We start from the raw sequence: 17,962 nt of genomic DNA, 5'->3' as shown, positions 1-17,962 counted from the left end.
AAGGATCTATATGAGTGTATTTATTTATAGATACATACACATGCACACAGACTATTGTGTGGACCAGCTTGTTATTATGGATAATGATCTGTATAAAACGCAAAGCTACAGGAGATGTTTTAAGTTAAAAAAAAAAAAAAAAAAAAAAAAAGATAAACTACATGCAATGCTAATTTATTCTGTCACCAAGAGGGATCCCTATAATCTCTTCAGTCTAAAAATCAACTCCTTTTCAAGTGGTTTTTATACCTACTAGTTAGCATCCCTAGTTAACATTGCTAGCTCGTTAGCTTTACCTTTTCCTATTTTTTCTAAGTAGGGACAAAAAACAGATTGCTCCAAAAGCTCATCACGGTGCTCCTGAGTACATGCTGAAGCACATTTTTTCCTGAGGCAGGGAATAAAATGCACCCTAATGTAAATGGCTGATACAAAGCCAATGCATCAATTTATGCTTCAGCTAAATTCTTAACTTAGCACTTATGTAAGGCATTAGACTTTTATAGGGCTTGGACCAAGGTATGAATTTCATGAGGAGCTCCCTAATTTGAGAAAACAACTGAGTGTGCTCTTTGGTATGACAAACCAGACCACGTATCCATTAGGGAGAGATGAAGGAAGATAAGATTCTATTTTTCCAGCTTTGTGAAATGGTTTTCAGATTTTCTTACTTAAAATAATCTCAGTATCAACAAAGTTTCAGAATAAAATTTTCAACCTGATCTCTAATTAAAATGCTAAGCCTTTCCTATGCCCTCATTAGGAAAAACAACAACAACAACAAAACACTATAACAACAACTAAAAAAATATTGCATACACAGAATGTCAACTATCTCTGTTACAACTCTGCCAATTTTTCGAATGCTTTGGGTCACGCTGCATCTGCTCATTCCCCATCAGGGCTGGTGAATAAATTAACACCAAAGCTCTGCTATTTTTCTCTTACTCAGTAGTCACATTTCTAGGAAACTGCCATTTTATAAATACATTAATTCAATGATGTGAAGTTCAGCTTAAGCTAACAGTTTTTTTATAGGTTCTACATTTGAGCCAAAATGTACACTTAATGAGGACACCAGGAAATTATACAGCCCTTGCCAAAATTTCATAAATAGCTTGGGATTGCAGTTTTGGGATAATCAATAAAAAACAGCAAATGTAAGCTCAATTTTTCAGGAAGCGGGTGCTCTGCACTTCCTCAAAATCAAAACATCTCTGTTGAGTCTCCATAGTGGAGGCCCTCAAAAATCATGTACCTTAAAAAATAAAAATATGATTTTTTTTTTTTTTCTGATCATCATTAAATTGTATTTATCCTATTAAAAGAAATCATTTCTAAATATTTTGGAATGACTTCACAAACTGTGATCAAAATCTATTTGCCATAAACTGAATAACTAAACTTGCAGATCAACTACATACAGGTGCAAAAATCAAACCTGTTTCAAACTTATGAGACTTTTTTTTCACTTTAATTAACAATAATGTAGTAGTATTATAAAAATTAAACTAGAATCCATCCTGCTACAAAAATAAATATTTAAAAAAAAAAAAAACAACAAAAAACACAACAAACAAACAGCTAAAACAGATGTTAGCCTGCTGAAACCTTCCTGCAAACTTTAATCTTTTTGTTTTGGAAGACAATTTCTTTTGATACTTTACACGACAATGGAGGAACACCAGGAGAACCTTAGTTTTGCCTTAACCTCTTACCTTTAATAATAAATAATTTAAAAAGATAAGGACTTCTAAGGAATTGGAAGGATTTTTATTTTTCCCCTCCCATTTGCTATTAAATAGCATTTAATTTGTGCTTTTAGCTGCCCATTCACTTTAATAAACGTGCATTCAGAGGGTGATACTGAGTAAGTTAACTGAAAGTGCTCGAAAGGATTCAGTACAGATGTGGCACCTTCGTGAGCGGCTTGTGGAGCACCACACTATGCTGGCTCATTTTGCTCCATTTGCAGTGGAGCACTTCTCTACATCAGCTCAGCTCCACAAATATAAAAGTCAAGCAGGTACTCAGCAACATCAAGACTGCATTTCTTATGCTATAGCAGCTAGAGGTCTTTGTCAAAATGGGTGAGGATAGACGTGGTAGTTACCAAATTCAGTCCCATTTGTAAAGGCTTATGCCAGACTTAAGGTAAACACATAATTAACAGCAATATTGGCATTCAGCTTCAAATACAGTCACTGCCCGTCATTACCTATCAAGCTTTAAAAAAAACCTCACCAGTTCTGCTCAAGTCCCTGGCAAGACTCCTGTTGCATTCAGCATTACAGGTGATTCATGCCCTTGGGAAACTTACATGGGAGGAAAAATCCCAGCCTAGAAATGAAAACTCCAGAGACTCTGTGCTGGAGGTAAGGGGAGTACCCTCTATAAACCATGAAAGAGTAATTTAATCTACCTCTAGGTCAGGCACCAAATTATTTTCCCTTACATCAGTGACCCCTGGGAACTTCTTATACCTCCAGCCTCACTTGGGAGAACTAACAATATCCCACACTGTATGGTAAAGCAATACAGTTGTTCCTCTTTAGAACAAGGCACCATAAAGAACCCCAAATATCTGCAAAGGAATGACATCTCAAATGAGCACCACAGCTCAGGGAGTGATCCCACACTGCCTAAACCTCCACCAGCTGGGGGGCACAGCTGGTTACAAATAGCAGCACTGCTTCCTCTGTCCCAGGACTGCAGATGGGAGCAGAGGAGAAGCAGGACCAGGCTGGTGGTGCTTTGGCTTTGGGTGTCCTGGCTCTTATACTAGCAGTGTCTGGGGCTGCTTGCCCTGAAGAGGTGCACCAGAAAAAATGTAGGACGGAGATTTCCTTCAGGTGTTTCCACTTTGGTCCAGGAAACTACACACCATTGTAAGTAATAGGAGACAAGTACTGTGGGAAGCAGGTTTCTCTTGCTAATGGGTGAGATGAAGTGGCTCAAAGGTTCAGGCTCTCAACTTCACACAGAAGAATCTCAGCAATTTCATTTTCAGTTGTTAATCATTTTCATGTTTTCTCTGCGGAAAAGCGCTTAAATATGATTTACATTCAAGCCACCAAAAAGTTTTAAACAATTCCCAGGCTGAATGTAGCCAAACTATGTCAATTTATACTTATATATATAAATAAATAAATAAATGCAGAGGTATTCTTATGAGAAGTACTGTTCAAAAACCTGTGGTCCAAGGAAAACGTGCCAGATAAATGAAACAATGGGGGAAAATAGCCTATTTCCTTCAAGAGCAGAGTAAAAATCTCTGGAATGTATGTAGCCTCCACTGTGTACTTCACGGTGACCTCTTCCTGCAGTTCATATTTTCCATAGCTTTCCTCTGGTAAGAGGAGACTCTGCGTGTGTGTGCAGGTCCTCAGCTAGGGTCGGTGTAGTCCTGCAGAGTTAGTCACACTGAGCTGCTGGGGCACAGCAGCTGAGGAACCATCTCGGTCATCGCTCCTGAGCTGCTCTGAGGAGCCTCACCCTAACCCAGCCTGGGCTCAGCCACACTGGGGAAAGGGGTCTGGAGCAAAAGGGAAGGCTGCAGAGAAGATCTCTGATTTCCTAAAGTGTGAGCCCATCAAACTGTTGCAGAAATCCTGCCCTGTGGTATTACTGTTGTCACTTTCTATTTACCATCTACTCATGCAACAAAACAGTAGACATCTAGCTGATTTGAAAGTTTGGGTGAGATATACCGAGTTTACTCCAAAGCTAAATCATGTAATCTTTCTTTAGCCTCAAGATGCAAGCTAAAAGGAGATTGATTTTTTTTTTTTTTTTTAAATCTTTGTAACAACTCTTTGCTTCATGTTTTTGAATTATTGTCAACTTAGAAACAGAAGTTAATCTCCTTAAAGCACTGTCCAACTTCTCCCTCCACCACACTTAAGTACTAGGTACTCTACCAGAGGTAAGAAATCACATTGTCCTTAGGGTTTGCACCTGGAACAGTTGTGCTGCTTATCTACAGGCTATGTTAAGTCATTTGCCAGTACCTGCCTGAAACTGACATACACAAAAAGTATTTTTTGCTTTAATCATAAGTTATTTTGCTCAACAGCCAAGTAAAATTGTTAAAGATGATATACCCACACCCACATATGTATGAAGTGCAGATTTTTTTTGGTTAAACGTTTCTAACCTATACCACAATACATCTGTTCTATACACCATAAACACAACCAATAAATAAATTAACACCCCAAACAAGGCCCCCACCTAAATTCAGGCAGCATTCAGAAGTTGACTCAGGCTGAAGAAGGTAGCACAAGGATTTAAATGCTGGGGTTTAACAGATTTTTTTTTTTTTTTTTTTTTTTTTAAGTCCTGCATAGAGTTTGCTCTTCAGGAATTCCCAATTAATAAGTCACATGGAGGTACACGTCCTTCCTAATTTCCTGAGTTTTATTCAGTTCCTTAGCTCTACAGTGGAACAGCTTTATTTTTTAAATGTTAGTACTGATTTTGTGTTTCCAACAGTACTTGAGAACCTCACTCATCTTGTGTTTAAAATGAGACCGCGAAGAAGTAGCTCTGTTTGCAGCGCTTTACCCTTTGATGTAGTTTTGTGCAAGTTGTGTAGGATACAGATAATCAAAACCATTCACACTTCTAACCAGTTTCGCTGGTAATTAAACATCTCGATAAACATCTATTGCTGCCACCTTCTCCTCCGTGCCTCAGTTTCCAGTCCATAAAATAGAGATGGCATTTTATTCGCAGGTGTATTCGCTGTAACTCTGTGGCTGAAGGACAGTCCTGCTAAGAGCTCGAGAGGGCAGCTGGGCATGCTTTCTGTTTAATTCAACAGCGTGCTGAAACACCCGATCCCCACCCGAGGAATTTACACAGGGCTCTGCTTCAGTGGGAAGGAGCAAGTGCGAGTGCCTTGGGCTGGCTTATTTCGTGTCGCGGATCAGCAAGTTAACCGCACTTGTGCCTCATTAAAGGGAAGGTGCTGGGGAAACGCAGCTGTAGGGGCCGTGCTGCTCTCCAGCAGACCACGTTTCTCCCCAGTCCTGCTCAACACCATCCCCGGGCTGTCATTAGATGACATGGCTGCAAAAGCCGGCGGCGTGAGGCACTCACCCCTCTTGCCGCACGACCGCAGCGCTACCACTGAGTGCGTGAAGGGAAAACACTTGCATCAAAACAGGATGTCGCAATGGGTATGCAGCTTTTCCTGACCAGGGAGAAAGCGATGCATCGCCCGGCTCGGCCGCGTTGCCTAACGCGCCGGGAGGAGAGGCTAGGTGGTAGGCAGCATGGCTGACTTGTATTTCTGGTTCTCCTTCCCATTTTTCCCCCGCACGGAGCGCAGGGCTGGGAGCTGCAGGAGCGGCCGGGAGCGGGGCTGCGGGCACCGTGAGGACCGCGGGGTGACACCGGTGACAGCCCCCCGGTGTCACGCCCGGCGGGACGAAAGCTCCCCCAGCCCGCTTTGAGCGGGCGTGCTCACGGCCGCCTATGGGAATTTCTGTGTTGATGGCTGGGATTATCACCCTCGGTCGCCCAACCGGCTCTCCCAGCGGTGCAAGCTCCAGAGGGTGAAATAAGGCAGGCTGGGGCTGCCGCCCGGCACGGAGAAGAGCAAGGCGCCGTCCCCCCAAACCCCCCGGCACCCCGCACGGCGGCATCCCCCCCGCATCGGGGCTGGGCTCGGCGGGCTCCGGCGGATCAGCCGCCCACTTCCCCGTCCCCAGCCGCGTCCCGGGGCCCGTCCCCGTCCCGCCCGGGGGGGAAGCGGCGGCTGCCAGGGGCGGGCGGAGTCGGAAGCACGACAGCACGGCGGCCCGGGGCGCTGGGGCGGCGCTGGCGGCGGCGGGAGGAGCTCGGCGCTCGCCGCCCTGCTGGGGTCGCGGCGCACGGACGGAGCCGCGGGAGGAGGAGGAGGAGGAAGGAGGAGGAGCTGCTGCCGCCCCAGGGCGGCTCATGAGCGCCGGGCTGCGGCGCCTCTGCTCCGCGGGTGAATGAACCTGTCCCGGCCGGCGCCAGCGGCATCGCCTTGGGCTGCGGCGCCAGCCTCCCCCGGCACAAAATGGACGGGTTCGCCGGCAGCCTGGGTGAGCACGGCACGGGACGGCACGGCACGGCACGGCACGGGGGGAGCCTGCCGGCAGCCTCCCGCCCGCCCTTCTGCCCCCCCGGGGGGGCGCGCACCTGCGGTTTGGGGGGACCCAGGGGTGCCGGGGCTGGGGGCGATGCGGTGCTGGCCGCGCCGGGAGGGAGGGAGGAAAGCGAGGAGGAGGAGGAGGGAGGGGATGCCAGCGCGAAATCTGGTCAGCTTCAAACCATCTGTTGCGAGAGCTCCGGCTGCACTTGCCTCCTTTGTTCTGTGCTTCCCCGGAGTTAGTTGCTTGCCCTGCTCCCGTCAATTCCCTTGGGTTTTGCCTCCCTCCGGGGGTGGGAGCGGCTCTCGGGACCCTTGGCCCGGGGGGAGCCAGCCGGGGAGTGGGGGGTCGCTCCTGGACGCCCGCTTCGGGCTCGGCCTCCGGGAGCAGCGCCGAAACCCGAAATGTTCGCCCCAAACATCCCCAGGAAACTGACAGGCTGCCTGCTCGGCGACTTCCCCGAGGCTGCATGCGGCAAATCGCCGCCGGGTGCTTTAAGGAAAACATTTGGGCAGCCCGCTTTTCCGAGCCTCTCAGAGGACGGAGCGCACGGAGCACGAAGCGGCCCCGATTAAAAGTGCGAGCCGAAGGGATTGCCAAGCGCAGGGCTCGCCAGGCGCGCACGTTGCTGTTTATTTTCTGCGAGCTCCGCCGGTGGCACGGCGCGGGGAGTCCTGCCAGCGGTGCCCACCTGCCCCTCGCCTTCTGCACCTTCTCTCGGCCCTGCTGCACCTCCTGCGGGCTCGGTCCATCACCCGGAGAAGAGTAAATCAGTTCCGCTAAAAAAACAGATCGATTTCTCTTTACAATGCCTCTCCGAAATAATAGCGAATAGTTCTCGATTTGCTGGAAACGTTGACTCATTTAAATCCTGCTGAGTGTGATCCTAACCTTTAAGGTTTTCGAAATGTCTACTCCACTCCAGCATTTTGGGCACGTGTCCAAACCAAACTGGTGCACCATAATTAACAGTACGCTTTTTTTTTTTTTTAATTTATTTTAGCCTGGCTTTTGGCCTGATACAGTATCCTTGCTCAAGTAACTTTCACGGTCATTTTCTATCTTCCGATCCAAAAGCGACACGGGGAGAAATTGTCAGGGTTCTGTTCTCATTTTTCACCGGGAAAATTGTGCCCGTGGGTGACACATGCAAATGCGACCCGCTCAATATTTATGAGCCTTTTTACCCAGTACAGAAATTGATCAACATATCAAAGAGCACCCATGCTGCTTTCACTCGTGAAGTACTGCCCCCCCCCCCCCCCGAGGTCCATATTTAGAAATAACTGTTGTAAGGAGGAGGGTGGCTGGGGGGAGACAATCATTTTGAAATCATAAAGCATTATTTTCCTGCACGGAGGTTGCTTGCAGAGTAACGCAGTCCGGTTGGATGTCCCAGTGCCCTGCACTGGAGCAGCAATCGGCTGCTCAGAGCATCCCACTTGCATTATTAACAGAGGCTCCAGCTGGACCTTTAATTTTTTTCACTGTTTGGTCAAGAAGTGCTGCCATTTCATTAGAATTTAATGAGGATTAAGCAAAGCTCAGCCTTCTAAAGTGTATGTTGTGATGTTCATTGTTGGACTCCGATTTTGATTTTACAATAGGCATTGGTACAGAGTGGTTTTCTGGAGTGGGGCTGAGGAGAAGGCATGGCCGGAATCTCCAGCCTCAAAGCACGAAGCTTCACGTGGCCTGCTTGTTTTCAGGTTTCAGCCGTGCTCTCTTGTGTTTTTATAATCGTCTCTTGTTTGCTGTTGCTGATAACAAGCATGTAGCGTTCACAAAGATGTGTGAATTGTTTTGAGACTTTTTTTTAAACATCTCTAATTAAAATCTAATGGCTTGAATTTAATTAGCTGTCGGCTAAACGCCTTTTAGGAAGGCCATAAATTAATGTAATTTAGAATGAAACGTAAAAATTAATTAAAATTATTGTTGGCAAAACTCTGCTATCTATGTATGTGCGTGCTCTACCAGTCAAGCGAGCTTATTAGAGAGCAAGTTGTCCTTTTAATGCCTCCTGTCATTATCTGGAAGGCAAAATGTTATTACAGATTGTGCCCTCCAGCACAGGCAGAAATACCTTCTTACATGTCTCTTGCAGTTGAAAATACTTTACGCAGCTGTTTTATTTTGGCTTCCACACTGAAACTTTTATGAGAATAAAGAGATGAAAGAAACCATTTAATATGTAATTAAAAAAAAAGTTTCAGTTATTGTTTTAGGACATGTTTATATAACATTGTACATAAGAGGAGAGTATGCAATTATTCTAAAGAGAAAAAAAATAATCTGTGCATTATGAATTAAGTTCCACGACTGCAATAGGTATTGATTTACTCTTGATAAAGCACAGAAATATTTAATATTTATTGGGACTTCAGTACATTTTGAACATCACCAGTAGTAAAGTGGTTATTAAATCCCATTTGCTACGTCAAGTAAGACAGCCTTACCTCGCATTGAAGCGTTTCCAACGCTACGCTCATCAGAGGCCTCAATGAATTGAGGGCTTAGTCAATTTTGGCCACCCGCTTTTTCAGATGCATCGCTTGAAGTGAAAGAATGTGCTTCTGAATGGGAACAAGAAGTCCAGGAACTTGGACCGAGCGCCTGGGCTTCTGCCCCGCTCCCTCGCCGAGACAGGAGCACAGCATGGGTGTCTGCCTCTGGGTCTGCCAAGTTCTCTTGCTTAAGGGTCCTGATCAAAACAACACAGCGGTGGCATCTTCAGGGGAAAGAGCTGTTAATTCCACCAAAATAATAGAACAACACACTTCTGGAGAAGGGAAGAGGGGAAAAAAAAAAAGCCCCTGTGAGAAATAGTGGTGCTGAGCCTGTCAGTAAGGTAGTCCTGTTTTTGCCATCATGCTGCAGACAACTGCCCTTGATCTCCTTCACCCTCATGCTGGTGCTGGTGAGCCTACAGTGAACGGGTGGCCCAGCAGAAGGCTGTAGGACTGCACTGCTGGCAAAACTCTCAGGTTGGCTTTACTGTATTGTGAACCTCCCGCAGCATGGAGGATGCTGCCGCCTTTCTCAGGCCTAAAACTTTACTTTCTGGAACCGGTACTTTCTTTGGTGCAGCAAATGCATGCCTGTGGCTGAAAGGTGTCTCAGAGAGCTGGCTTAACATGAAGCATTTGCTAGTGTGTTACTTCTCTGTGGCAACTCTTAAGCTGTTCATGCCCCTTTTACTTTTTGCAGGGTTAGCTGGCTAAGGTATGAGATCTTTTTGATCCTGCTAGATTTAGGGTTGTGAAGAGTAAACTATGATGGGCTGGTGAGGGGATGTTCTTTGGTGGACAGTTTTTCACTGCGCTTATAGCTGTTGCATTGTTTCTCTTCTGAGAAGGCTTCTGTTTGTTGAGCTCTGTAACAATAACTAATTGTAAACAAGGATATGGAAGCATTCATCAGATGCATTAAAAAAAAAGGGTACAGCTGTTTCCAACTTTGTCACCAGCATATGATAACAGCATGGTCTGAAGTATTTTAATGGGAGTCTCTCCAGCAATGAGGTCTGTGGGAGAATAGGAACTTGCAGAAGTAAATGAAGAGCTCTCACCTTCCGAATTCTGACAGTTGGTTTTGTGCAGCTGTGCAGCATGCCCTGAAGCTTAGGTGCAGTTTTTACTGTAAAATTCTCTATGATTGAAAATATTTTCACAGAGAAATTAAAATCAATCCTTTCTTGAAGTCTCAGACAAACAAAATAATTGAGGATTAAGGAAAAAAATAGAGTAGTTGAGCTTAGGCCTATTTTTCAGAGAAAGAAGACAAAGGAGAGCTGTAATAACTAAATGGAGAGTGAGGCTTTTCTGTTCATGTTACTGGAGGGGGAGCTGCAGAAAATGATTCTTATTACCATGGGATCTATGTGTTGTGTCACTTTGTGTACTGCTACTAACTGTAGTATATCTAACAACTACTAACAGAAGGGGTGGCATGTATGTCAGTTTCTTTTTTTTTTTTTTTTTTTCTTCCTCATTTCTTATGGTGGGTATTGCATAAAAGTTGCTTGAAAACATACCTGTTTCATAGCTATACTGAAGCTGGACTGGATAACTGCTGAGGCACTTCTATGAGGATGTGCTCCTCTTCTGGATTTGAAGAGCCAGTAGAGTTTATTGAAGCACTGGCTTTGCTAAAGCCCTTTAAGGCTTTTCTCTGGCCCCAGTGATGAACAGGCAGGTACGCTGGAGTGGGCAGGAGAACTGGAGCAGAAAGGATCTTGTGGTCACCGTGCACTGTGTCTTCAGAGCGTATGAAGAAAGTGCATTGTGATTAATCTGTGGCTGGGTTCTGTACCGAGAAAAATGAGCATGTGGAGTGACTAGCTACAACAAGTTGTCATTTATTTGGGCTAGAATATAAAGACTTTTTATTTTTTTAACAGTTGCCCTCCTAGTCCACAGGCAGTGAATTCAACTTAATTCACGGGGCTGTGCTCATGGGACTGCTTTGTGCTATTGTCAGTGTGCTAGTGTTCTTAAAAATAAAAACTTTGGCAGGACACAAGTCTATCCTGCCTGAGAAGGATGATTGGCACCGGGGTGACTAAACAAGAGCAGCCAAGAAGACAGGCCATTTGCTTTAGAAACTCAGTGGTGGCCCACCTCTTGTTTGCATGGGTTTTAGTTAGTGGGCAGCGAGTAGCAGCCCTTTGCTGTCGCCAAGCTGAGAAGCAAAGGACTGAGTGTTTAAAAAGCAGTCTCTTTTGCATGGAGAAATTGGCAATATTTAGCCTGGTTGTGAATAACACTCTTGCTTTTAAAAATAAAGAAACCATAAACCCCAAACACAGGAGAGTCTGTTAAAAAGACTCTCTTCTCTCTCATGTAGAAAGGCTTTTAAGTACACACCTTATGATGTGTACTTCATACTCTTTAACTGAGTATTTTTGATATGGGAAGCATAGTTATTTGACAGAATTTTCTCTTGTCTGAAAATCCTGCTCTGAAAGGATTTTTCCCGCTCTGTTTTATATCCTGAGGTATTTAAGAGGAAAAATTCGGTCAAGAACAGTGCTCTTACAAATCCTCTGAAGCACTTTTTTTCTTTTTAACAGCATTACGTTGCTAATTGTACTGTTACTAATGTGCAGGGAGATTCTGTTTGCCACTCCTTGCTATTCAAAATAGCTGCTTCCCTTAGTGTGGTTTCCATCAATTATTGAGGTTTATTTTGCCCTTCTTTCTTTAGGTCCTTGCTAAATCTAATCCTTAATGAATGTGATTTTAAGGCCAAGAATGTTGTTCCTGTTTTACCCACACATAATGTAATAGGGAGGGTGTTAGAGGGTAATTAATTTTGTAACACGTGGCACGTATGATGACAGTGCAGGTCTCTGTGCTGTTGCTGGTGTTGACTGTTTCTAGTAGGGGCATTCTTCTGTTTAGAAGTTCAGAATCACCTGATAAACAGTTTTTTATAAGCTTCACTAACTTCCTTTTCAAGAAATCTTTTTACAGTTGCCCATGAGCTCAGGTGGAGCCACTGCTTGCCTTGTTTTCTTCTCTGTAAACAAATGAGTCCAGGCTCTCAGTTTGAAGGGAAACTGTTACTCTTTTTTTAACTTTGTCTGCTTGTTCAAATCAATGCAGAACTTTGGTTTTCTGTGGTTTTCTCTCATCAGGTGCTGAAGGATGGCTACCTGGAAACCCCATGCAAGCTCCTCTGAGAGTTTTGAGTCATCTTTAGGAAGCACACGTGTGCTCTGATTTAGAAATGTTGTGTTTGTGGACAAGCTTGCAGCTTTACTTGATAAGTCGGTCAGTGGACGTAAATGGGTGGTGCTGTTAGAGGGGTGGGATATGAAGAGAGACACCAGAGAGATTAAAAGTCTGAGTTTATTGCTAAATCTTGGAACACATGAAATGTTTCTCTTCTGTTTTTTTTTTTTTTTTTTTTTTTTTTTTTTTCCTTCGTTTTTATTTTATTCCTTCTCACTCCCTTTTCATTTCTTATTTTTATTTGATATTATTTTCTTTTGGCTCCATGTTTTCAGTATTCATGTAATATTTGCTGATGGTATGTAGAAGTATTCTTCTTAAGCTTTCTACCCCAAAACTTCTTACTTGATTGGATGGAATACTTTTATTTATTTATTTATTTTTGTGTTTGTGTATCTCAGTAGGTTGTCTTTTCTGCTCATCTTCAATAATTTCAGCCTAACTTGTTTACTAAATATAGATGTGTCTTGATGTTCTTTAACTGCTTTTTTTTCCCGACTATTCTCTCTTTCTAGTGTCTGTTCTGTTCTACTTTGTGTGACGTGCTGTTCATTTGGAAGGACAACTTTTTTTTTTAGCAAGTGTTGGAGAATCCAGTTGCTTTCTTTGGTGTGCACCTGTCTAGTGGAGTGGATTGCATGGTCTTGCAACCTTTAGGCAGTGCAAATTTTCTGAGTGCAAATCTGTCTTATTGTAGAAATAGCCTTACACTTTGTGTTATATACAATTTATTTATCTCTCTAGAGCTGCTGGTGTATGTGTATGACTCTTACATGTAATAAAAACGCAATGGAAGGGGAAGAGATGAACCAATACAGATCTGCTGTACAAAACTACGCTATAGTTTTGGAGAGTTTCATCTACCTTGGATTTCAGATGTTGTATTAAGTTAGTGAAAAACAGTTGCTCTTGTCTGATTCTTCCATGTTTTTCACTGAAACTCACCTCTAGCTTTGAGTCTAGTTTTCCAGTCTGGAGTTGGTTCCCATTTGTTCTTCCAGTTAATTTGAGCTTTAAAAAAAAAAGGGGGATAGGGGGAGCTGAAACCAAACTGTTTTATGTTTAAATGTATTTTGAACTTGTGTAAACAGTTCTAATGCATCAAGCTGAATTGGCAGGCTTTCATAATCCTCTGGGAAAATTGGGAGTTTAAAACCCAGTGGATAAATTAAAGTCACAAATGCTTTTAAGCCCAAGATTTGGCTCTCTAAAGGGATGCTGCAAATTAAGCCTAGAAATGTGCTTTAGCTAAAGCAAATGGAAATGCTTTTTCATGAGAATTTTATGATTTTAAAGACAGAGTAGTTGGATTTCATTATTCTGGGTTAGGACACAAAAGTAAGAAATGGTTGTTATCAAGAAAAAAATCATATTTACTGTCCAAATACAAGAGGTAATGATTTCATCACATTTTATGTTTTTTAATGAATTTATGGCATAAGAGTAATAGACACTATTTTAAAATGCTAAATTTCAGTCAGCTGCTGTGGTGAGCAAACACTCACAAGCAACTGAATTAACAACGCCAAATATATATGAAATAAATGGCACAGCTATTAGTTTGTTTACAGCTTACTGTATGTTATATTGTTTCTGTCTTAAAGAACAAAAGGAAAAATGTCACCTTTAATCCAGGGTTCTGATGAGCTTTGCACCCATCTCAGTACAAAACAACAGCAGGAGGGTGGGCTCGAGTTTGTTTCCTTCCCTCTTATTCACAGTCACAAGTAGACCATGCCATTTTCCTAAGAGGTTTCCTGTTGTGCGTTTTACATGGATCTGTAGTTAATTACACCACTATAAGAAATGGCAGTAGACAGCCGAAAGTTTTTCTTGCAGGTATAATTTTTGAGGTTGGACATCACTTTCTAAAAAATAACCATGTTTCTTAAGATTTTATTACACATCCTCCAGTAAAAACCTCCTTTTGTTTTTTATGACAAACTTTGCAGTGGCTTTGAATTGTAGATGTCCTTTAGGTAGTGTATCGTTGACCAAATTCCTTTCCAGAAGCAGTAGGTATTGAAACATCTGAACACGTGAAACGGAACAAAACTGCTGGAACTGTTTCAGTTTAGCGCTTTTATTGCTGGAATTTGAATGAAAGTTCAAGAGAACATTCCTACAAATTTAGTTCTTGGTGATTTTGAAGAGAGATGCAGAGAGGAGGAACCTTCAAGTAAGAACCATAAATGAAAATTTCTCAGTTGCAAGGCTCAAGACATAGCAATACTCATGTCTGCATAATATCACATTAGCCTTTTTAAACAAGAACTCAAGCAAGAAGAAAATTACAACTTTGTTTAGCTATGAAGTGCTGCATAGAACTGCTATCACCTCCTGTTCCAGTGTGTGCTATGCAAATACCATCAGAGATATCAAGCAGGAAATTAGGGGTCGGTGTGGCTGTAGTGCTTTCTTCCCAAACTCTAAACACGTATGTTAAAATCATGAGTGAAGGGAGACAACAATAACAAGTGGCCCAAATTCTGTGCATATTTTTTTTCTTCCATGGGATAAATGTGAAAGAGCTCTGAGTCACTACTGACAGATTTGCGATAGCTGTGATAAGCTCTGTTGTGAGATCGCTGTTGTTTGTAGTCTCTCATGCATTGGGGCTGGGAGGATTTCTGCATTTCTGGTTTCTAAGCACCATGGGATGTGGTATGGCATTTTTCCATGAAAATGATACGACATTTAAGAAAAACGACTTGTTGACACCACTGTCCTCTAGATTTACATAGAATCATTCAGGTTGGAAAAGACCTCTAAGGTCATCTAGTCCGACCTTTAACCTAGTACTATAGCCCACCACTAAACCATGCTACTAAGTTCTAAATCTACATGTTTTTTGAAGACCTCTAGGGATGGTGACTCAACCACTTCCTGGGCAGCCAGTTCCAATGCTGCACAACCCTTTCAGTAAAGAAATTTCTTCTAATATCTAACTTAAACCTCCCATGGCACAACTTGAGGCCATTTCCCCTTGTCTTATCACTTGGTGCTTGGGTGAAGAGCCCTATCCCCACCTTACTATAGCCTCCTTTAACATAATTGTGCAGTGTGACAAGGTCTCCCCTGAGCCTTCTTTTCTCTAGGCTAAATAACCCCAGCTCCCTCAGCCGCTCCTCATAAGACCTGTTTTCTAGACCCCTCACCAGCTCGTGCCCCTTTCTGAACATGCTCCAGCACCTCGATGTCTTTCTTGTAGTGGGGTCCCCAAACTGAACACAGTACTTGAGGTGCAGCCTCACTAGAGCTGAATACAGGGGGACGATCGTTCACTTCCTTAGTTCCGCTGGCCGTGCTATTTCTGATTCAAGCCAGGATGTTGTTGGCCTTTTTGGCTATTGGAGCATGCTGCTGGCTCATATTCAGCCGGCTATCCACCAATACCCCTAGGTCCCTTTCCTCTGGGTATCTTTCAAGCCAATCTGCCCCAAGACTGTAGCATTGCTTGGGGTTGTTTTGCCCCAAGTGCAGGACGTGGCGCTTGGCCTTGTTGAACCTCCTGCAGTTGGCCTTGGCCCATTGGTCCAGCCTATCCAGATCCCTCCGCAGAGCTCTCCTGCCCTCAAGTAGATCAACACCCACGCCTAACTTGATGTCTGCAAACTTACTAAGGGTGCTCTCGATCCCTTCATCCAGATCATTGATAAAGATATTGAAGAGAACTGGGCCCAGTACTGAGCCCTGAGAGGCACCACTAGTGACCAGCTGGATTTAACTCCATTTGCCACACCTCCTTGGGCCCAGCCACATCCAGTTTTTAATCCAACAATGTATACGCTTGTTCAAGTCTTGAGCTTCTTTAGGAGAATGCTGTGGGAAACGGTGTGAAAAGCCTTACTGAAGTCTAGGTAGACCACATCCACAGCCTTTCCCTTATCCACTGAATGTGTCACAGTGTCATAGTAGGAGATCAGGTTAGTCATAACAGGACCTGCCTTTGATAAACCCATGCTGACTCGGCCTGATCACCTGGTTGTCCTGTAAGTGATGCATGATGGCACTGCTGTGTGGTGGCACTCAAGATAATATGCTCCATGAGCTTCCCCAGCACCGAAGTCAGATTGACAGGCATGAAGAAATTTGTGGAATATGTGTTATATTTTCAGTGATCTGCGACCACAGTATTTCTGAAAGGTGTTCAGATGGGTCACGGATTAGTCAGCACAGGTATGGCAGCAGTTAGACTGCAGCCATGGAGGCAATCTGTTTGTTCTTTGTCTTCCAGAATTCTGGGGCTGAATTCTTACTAGAGGAGTAATTGTTTAATTAATATGAATAATTAAGGCACTTTTTGAGATAGGTATGGTGAAATGATTAATAGTGCGATTTGCTGATGTGGACTTGATAGTAGTATTTCTGATGTAAATGTGATCTCTTTTTTTGTGTGTGTGTGTAGCATTAAAAATGTGTTAGCTCAGAGAGATGCTGGTTCTATTTGTCAACATGTTTATTTAAAATTGTTATAACTCTTTTTTAATGGCCTGGATCTGCAGAAACTACTCTAGCTCAGTCAAATATTTAGTGTGAAGCTAATAAATACCTGAAATCTTAGTGTGAGTTTGGTATGTGCATTTGTTTTCAAACTGAGCTGTGCATTACCTGCATATCAAGAAGTGTCTCAAAGTGTGGTACACATGTATAACTTCCAGTTTTTGTTCAGAGTGAAAAAACAGCACAGGCAGTTGTGTGGTTTCTGTCTTCTGGCACTGTTAAGCTCAGCCATTTTCACTTCCATTCTGAAAAATGTGCGTTTAACCAACCTCGTCTTGGATTTTTAGAAGGGGGGTGGTGGGGAAGATTTCATTAGAAGAGGGCTTAGAAAATCATGTTTGTTCCAGGAAAAACTTCCTGGAGGATATGGTGTGGGATGAGAAACAAAAGGAAAATAAGCAGCAAGGCCTCTTCTGTTGCGCCTCCCTGCTTATATTTTCCTTTTGTTTTTTCATCCCATACCAGATTTCTCTTGCAGCTGATGTGGCTGGGGACCCAATTTATGAAAGGATGGGTTACAAGGAATAGGAACTGTGAAAAGATTCCATATTGCTACAGAGGGTGCATTTATTTATGCAGAAATGTAAGCTGAAGGTGCAAAGTACCCAGTGGTGATGAGACCAAACCTGGAAAGGCAGGTTAATACAGGTATTAATATTAATATCATTTCTAATGACTACAGGTTCAGAATAACAATATAATATTTTTTAATTCTACAACTAAAGCAGCATTTTCCAGTTTCAGTAAGCTGATGGAACTGGGTTCTCTGGATTTTATTTTTTTTTTCCATGGGAAAGTATTTAATCTTGCTTTATAATTTTTGTTTCTGTTCTGTTTGATTTTAAAAAGTGTGGGGGGAAAAGAACACCAAAAACTACCATCAAACCCTACAAATATTTGTGTTATTGGTATTGTGAAGTTAAAGGAAGCTATATTTATAGCATTTATTGATTCTATTTCTCTACAGAGATGGGTGATATGAAGAAAAACATTTTGATATTTAAATATTTCCAAAGTTGTTTGCATTTTAAACAGAGAAAATGATGGTTAAGTATAGTAATAGAAAACCATAAGCAATTTGGATTTTGGGAAAAAAATATATATTTTTTTCCTAAATACTCGATCCAGCTTGCTAGTGTTTCATTAAAAACAGTGCTCTGGTATGGTGCTGTTGCTGTGCTGATAGCTCACACAGAAAACCTTCATGCTCAGGTGTGAGCCTTAAACAGGCACGTATCTGTCTCCGTTGCTCCTGTGCCAGGAGCTGCTGCTCTGTCCTCATCCCTTGGTGGTTTGGGAGGAAGCAATTGGTGACCCCCAAGTACAGTGGGGTCTCAGGTGTTGCGTCTCGGAAACCTAGCCAGCACATCGGCAAAACAATATTACATTGCAAAACAATATAAATTCTTACTTGATTTGGAAACTTTTAAAGTGTGCAGAATACAGGTAATTTTCATATGAGATTAACATCTGTCCTCAAGCTTTTCCTTGTTAGCTGTTTTAGATGGAAAGAAAGTGGATCTGAACTCACAGTCTGCAAATTTATAAATCTCTGATGTTTAGAACAACCTCGGCCAAGAACTGGAAAAATAAAAC

The 17,962-nt window shown here is 42.9% G+C and overlaps 1 protein-coding gene across 5 annotated transcripts in view; it reads left to right on the top strand.

The window, feature by feature from the left end:
• The window catches only part of EML4 (EMAP like 4), a 203,683-nt gene that overhangs the window by 40,567 nt on the left and 145,154 nt on the right, over positions 1–17,962 (top strand). For 2 of the 5 annotated variants that reach the window (XM_072035759.1, XM_072035761.1), the window contains exon 1: positions 5,831–6,077. The exons of 1 other annotated variant lie outside the window; for it this stretch is intronic. In XM_072035759.1, the coding sequence (XP_071891860.1) occupies positions 6,053–6,077 (25 nt within the window). In that variant the 5' untranslated portion in view covers positions 5,831–6,052. Of the gene's footprint in view, positions 1–5,164; positions 5,184–5,830; positions 6,078–17,962 lie in introns of those variants that run through there. 2 more of the 5 variants (XM_072035760.1, XM_027454137.3) reach the window with 2 other exon arrangements.

The sequence above is a fragment of the Anas platyrhynchos genome, chromosome 3, assembly GCF_047663525.1.
Source record: "Anas platyrhynchos isolate ZD024472 breed Pekin duck chromosome 3, IASCAAS_PekinDuck_T2T, whole genome shotgun sequence".
In the NCBI taxonomy this organism is placed as follows: domain Eukaryota; kingdom Metazoa; phylum Chordata; class Aves; order Anseriformes; family Anatidae; genus Anas; species Anas platyrhynchos.
Note: the sequence above shows the minus strand (reverse complement) of the source record. Positions and strands in the feature narration are given on the sequence as shown.